Below are 6,000 nucleotides of genomic sequence, written 5' to 3'. Positions count from 1 at the left end.
TTTAATGTTTTACAGTTATTTTTTTATTAAGTTTAAAAATGACATTGTATCACAATAGTATATAACTATAATAATAATATCATAACTCTATGTACACAATAAACAGTATTTACATTTTTATTTTACTCTTTTTAGCACTGCAAAAAAATATGGTTACCGCTTCAAAAGAAGCTTGAAATGCGCGGAAATATAATTATAACTATAATAAACACAAAGCATAAGCGTGGTATAAGAACTTCCTTTTTTCTCTCTTTTAAAAAAAAATAATTAGGACTTTGTTTTCTTCTTCTTAAAAATCATATCGTAAGTGTCTATACATTTTGAAATTTATTTAATTTTAAATTTTGATATGTTCTCAAAAATATTGAAGAAAGATGTTTTTACATGTTTCTATGATATATTATTATATATTATATGTTTTTATGATATTGTATCGACTCACAAAATTTCATGGTCAAAATAATGAAAGGAATCCAATACGGATTTTATTCGACAGATCGTTAAAGGACTCCACTGAGGTTTTCTACATTACCAGACTGGACATCTTTTTCCCCGAGATAAGTGCACCATTTGATGCAGTATTGGACCAGTTACGTGTGTGCATATTTCCAGATCATTCCCACAATCCGTTTTTCTAGAACAATCGTTTTTATTGTGCAAAATGACTCAAAAATGAAAACCGTTAAGACCATTTCACTCAAATCAAGTAAGGAATCGCACAAAAAGTCGATATTCAATTTAATTCAGATTATATTTACATATCATTCCTTGCAGATATTTTCTGCCTTTGATCTTCGTTAGAATTTCAAATTTTATTGGGGTTTTTTTTTTTTACACTTTTTGACCTCGGTGGATCTCCTTCGTTACTTCTTTTTATATACATGCACATTGTTCATGCTGTTGAAATTTTATCTATTTTTCATTAGTTGGACCAGCCAAAAACTGTTTTCATTTCATAGAACTGTTTTATGATTACTTAAATAAAACTCTACACTAAAATGCACCAATATTATAAACAACACATAAATAAAACAACAGTTATTTCTATAAAATGTAGTTTTGTTTCGTGACTTGAATGTGTTTAAGCCTAATAAAATAGTATTTCATTTTTTTTAAATAAACAAGTTTTACACTCAGTAAAACTAACAGATATTTACAATACATGTACTTTTGTAAACAAGAATGATTTTATTTTTTTTATAAATTTGAACACTTGGCCTAATTTTTTCAGCTGATTCACGTGCTCATTTTTTTACCAAATGGACGAAGCTATATACCATAAATCTCATTTTGAACGAATTGGCCATAATTTGAAGGGAAAAATGGATGTTATGACAACAGACAGTTTCAGGTCTTTTTACAATGTTTCTTTAACATAAAATAAAATGAACGACTATATATGAATTATTTACAAGCTAAGACTAGTAAGTATGAAAAAAGCGACGTAACGATAACATAACATGACTTTATTAAATAGAATCAGCTAAATTATTTTATTTTTTTTACTCTTCGGTAAAATTACATTTTTTTTCACAAACCATATAACTATTCTTTAAAGAAGATCATTTCATGAAATGTAACTATTAATTTATATACTATCTTATGAACGCATACAATTATGAAGGGCAATTAAAGCCAAAATTTTGCATAACTAAACAACACGTTAATTAAACAAAAATGATATTTTGTTATTTAGTGAGTTAACAATTAATAATTTTAAAAGTAGACATTTTAAATGCTCTTATGTACAAATAAATGCGTGAAATTAAAGTGAAACGCTGAAAAGTCGTTAGATATTAAGCATTTATAGCTTGCCAAAATAATTTTAGCATGTTAGACATTGCAGGATATGTAAAAAAAAACGCATTTTAATGATATGTGAACAATATAACAAAACCTACCATAATAACTTTATATAGCTTTCTAATATAAATAACATGCAGAAATCTATATCAATAACGAAAGTTTGATAAAGACCTGCCGAAAACAAAATAACTGGCACTTTACTTTAAACAGAAGTTTAACGGCATCTATAACTACAGCTGTTTATTAGACAAATTCCCTCAAACAAATTTGTCCTGAATTAGACAAATTCCTACAAACAAATTTGTCTTGAATTAGACAAATTCCCACAAACAAAGTTGTCTTGAATTAGACAAATTCTCATGAACAAATTTGTCCTGATTTAGACAAATTCTCATGAACAAGTTTATTTTTCAGTCACACAGCAATAACAGGCACTACTATACTTATAAATCACTTTAAAAAATTCTGATATCTGTCGACTTCGGATTTTAAAACAAACACACGCAGACGACATTTTTTTTCTAAAACACTTGCGCATCCGGATGGATGCATGTTGTTGTCATCACTTCATATCACACGCTAAATATCAACGTGTCAATGCAGTATCAATTTATAATCATCCACCTCTTCAGATCTGGAAGATTATCTCTCGAAATTCACTAAATACAGGAAGGCATGATAATCCCTGATAAATTAAACATGTTCAGACAAACAAAACATGATCTATGTACACTGTCTATTTCAGTTATAAATCACGTGGTATGGCCTTGACATGATTGATAGTCACTATCTATTTGAGGCTTGATCCAGTCTTAGCCTAAAATGGCGGATGTTTTTGCATTTTCTCCATAAATTCTTTCATCATCTAAAATATAAAGAAAATATTTATAAATATACAGGCGTCAGGCGTGAAACAAGGCTGTAATTTGTCCCCGACATTGTTCTCCGTATTCGCTAACGATCTTGCACGTGAAATCAACGACCTTGACCTTGGAGTAACGATTGGTGACATTAAACTTTCCTTGTTAATGTACGCAGACGATATTGTCTTAATGGCGGATAGTGAGGAGAAATTACAGTCCATGTTAGACACTGTTAGTAACTGGTGCCAACGCTGGAGAGTACTTATCAATGCAGATAAATCTAAATGCATGCATTTTCGCAAGGGCCGGGCACAACGAAGTGACTTTGAATTCAAAATCGGCAACAGTACTCTGGAAACAGTTGAAAAATACAAATACCTAGGGGTTATATTCCATGAGAAGAATGACTTTACTTTAAACAGTGAATCTCTTGGTAAAGCAGCCGGTCGAGCTCTCGGTGGCATCATTAACAAGATACACAACCTGAAAGACTTTGGCTTCAAGTCATACGAAAAATTGTATCTCTCCTGTGTTGTGCCTATACTGGACTATTGCTCATCAGTATGGGGCTTTAAGAAATATCAAGCAACAGACAATGTCCAAAACAGAGCCATGCGGTACTTCCTTGGTGTCCATCGCTTCACGCCTATTCTTGCGATGGTTGGTGACACTGGGTGGATACCTAGTGTTCACAGACGATGGGGAAATATTCTGCGACTGTGGAATAGATTAATATTGATGGACGATTCGAGAATTACAAAGAAAGTGTTCAATATTGACTACGCTAAATGCAACAATAACTGGTCTTCCGACATAAAACATGTTATGACTACACTTGGATTAAACTCAAATTACGACAATAGAACAGTTATCAACTTATCACATGCTAACGGTTTAATAGTGACCAAATATTCAAATATTTGGTCAGAAGATGTCCAAACAGTGCCAAAACTAAGAACTTACCGAATATTTAAAGACAGCTTTAAATGCGAAGACTATGTATTGTTGAACTTGAACAAGAACGAAAGATCGATACTGTGTCAATTTAGAACTGGTATTCTACCGTTAAGAATTGAAACAGGACGTTACATTGGAGAACAGCCTGATCAGAGATTATGTAGACTTTGTACCTCGAATCGTGTAGAAGACGAGAAACACTTCCTTTTTCAGTGTGAACAGTATAAAGACTTGCGTGAAAATACGTTCAGAACTCTTTTTGATTTCGTTAACGATCCTCTCATGGACATGAATCAGAGACTATCTCATATTGTTTCAAACTACCCTAGAAAACTTGCAAAATTTCTTATATCCGCATACCTTAAAAGAAGAAGTGTCTTGTTCTCTTAGTAATCAATTAACCTTGATAACTATTTTTGACTTAAACCATTATATACATATAGTCTTATATATTTAATTAAAATGAACCCATTTTGCAATGAATGTGTGTATAATATAATTATGTAATATTAGAATTCAAAGTTTTCTTTGTTTCACTATATGTCTGTGTCCGTACTATTATTGAAACTATGCCTCTTTTTATATACATAAACACGATATATTTAACGCAAGTTCAGTAACGTAATATTGTTATTCGAATATTAAATAGTGTGATCACTCTTTCACCAGTTCAGTAACACAAATTTCTAAGTGATATAAACTTTCAAAAGTAAATTGTTTTCCAAATCCCAACCTTCTCAGTAACGAGTGTTGTATATGTAATTTAAATGTATATAATGCTATGTACTTGAATAATGTATATATATGTATTATGATAATTACAATATTTGTAATATGTCGCCTAAATTATATATGTATAATAATAAGCACAATAATTGTAATATGTCGCTCAAAGTACCTTAGTAACTAATTAGTTGTTGATATTTGATAACGTAAGAAAATATATTACCAGTATTTTGTACATGTACTTCAGATCATCCTATGTATAAAAGAAGTAACTTTGTTGAATTATGTAAATAATGACATCATTGATTTCCCGGTGACATATAGGCCCAAAGGGCCGGGTGCCTTTTCTTTCATCTGTATATTATGTATCTATGTCATTTATGCACATGTCACGATAATAAACTATATCTTATCTTATCTTATATACAAATATATTATTCCTACATATCGTGCAGTTGATATATTTTAAAAATCAATTATTTTATCTAAAAACAAATTTTGATAAATTTTAATTTTGCACATTTTTTTGTAATAATGTGTCATGGAAAACATGAATATAACTTTGAGAAATTGCTTAATCTTATTGTTTGTTGTTGTTGTTGTTGTGTTGTTGTTGTTGTTGTTGTTGTTGTTGATGTTGTTTTTATCAATTTATTTTATTTCACCTATAAACTACAAACCTTTTCATCGTTGCATGGTGGTAAGCTACAAGATTGTCTCTCCATCAAACTTGGACAATCCATCCCACCATTCCGTGGCTTTTTCATAATGGAACGTTTGCGTTCCTTCACAACATCCGTTCCGCAAGTGGCTGTGCACGCGCTCCATTCGCTCCAAGGTGACACTTTACAGTCACGTGCTGAAATGTTACGATAAACACATTATTCATTTCAAGAAGAAATTTGAAATAACAGCTCATGTAACTGTATCCATTACAGAAATATGGATACACCTTTAATTTCAAAGAAACAAAAGCACACTTTGTCGCTTTAAAGAAGTAATTTTGTAAACAGAAATTATTAAAAAAAAAAAGATTCTGTAAATCAAAACACTTACGACATTTTGGTAATTTACATTTCCTCTTCCGGGTCAATTTTTTCGGACACCTTTTCCCGCCATTTTCTGATGCCCTTTTTATCATACGTGTCCGTGTAATGTATTGTTTTCCACATTTTTCTGTGCACTCTTCCCATGGTGTCCAATCTGTTACCATACAGTCTACTGCGTCACCAATAGAATTTGTCATATTTGCCTTCCTCATGCGCATCTTCTCCGCCTTCATACGGCGTTTCCTTTCTCTCATCTGTCTTTTTCTCTCTCTTCTCTTCTCCTTCTCCATTAGTCGAGCCTTTTTCATCATCTTCCGCTTCTTCTTCATGGAAAAATTGACGTCAGTTCCGTCGAGTTGTGGCGTCAAATTTGGTGACATCATTTGCTTCTTCATCATCAGACGCTTAAGGTCCATATCTGAAACATGAGTGACCTCACCGCGATCGATGACGTTAAATGTTGCATCTATATTATCTGAAATTATTTTTAAAAAGAAATGTTAAATTGAAGCTATGATTTCTAATTCAAGTAAATGATCCAGGGGTATCACAATATCTTCTTACACTTTAAATGTCCTCTCAAAACAAAACACTTATGC

General features: G+C 31.5%; 1 protein-coding gene across 1 annotated transcript in view; it reads right to left on the bottom strand.

Moving 5' to 3' along the window:
• The window catches only part of LOC132717957 (spondin-1-like), a 72,805-nt gene continuing 66,805 nt past the window's right edge, over positions 1 to 6,000 (bottom strand). The window contains exons 12-14 of the mRNA XM_060701553.1: positions 5,409 to 5,876; positions 5,033 to 5,211; positions 1 to 2,671 (exon numbers count right to left, since the gene is read on the bottom strand). Of these exons, the coding sequence (XP_060557536.1) occupies positions 2,624 to 2,671; positions 5,033 to 5,211; positions 5,409 to 5,876 (695 nt within the window). The 3' untranslated portion in view covers positions 1 to 2,623. The remainder of the gene's footprint in view (positions 2,672 to 5,032; positions 5,212 to 5,408; positions 5,877 to 6,000) is intronic.

The sequence above is a fragment of the Ruditapes philippinarum genome, unplaced genomic scaffold (assembly GCF_026571515.1).
Source record: "Ruditapes philippinarum isolate M1 unplaced genomic scaffold, ASM2657151v2 ctg1439_1_1_1_1, whole genome shotgun sequence".
Lineage (NCBI taxonomy): Eukaryota > Metazoa > Mollusca > Bivalvia > Venerida > Veneridae > Ruditapes > Ruditapes philippinarum.
Note: the sequence above shows the minus strand (reverse complement) of the source record. Positions and strands in the feature narration are given on the sequence as shown.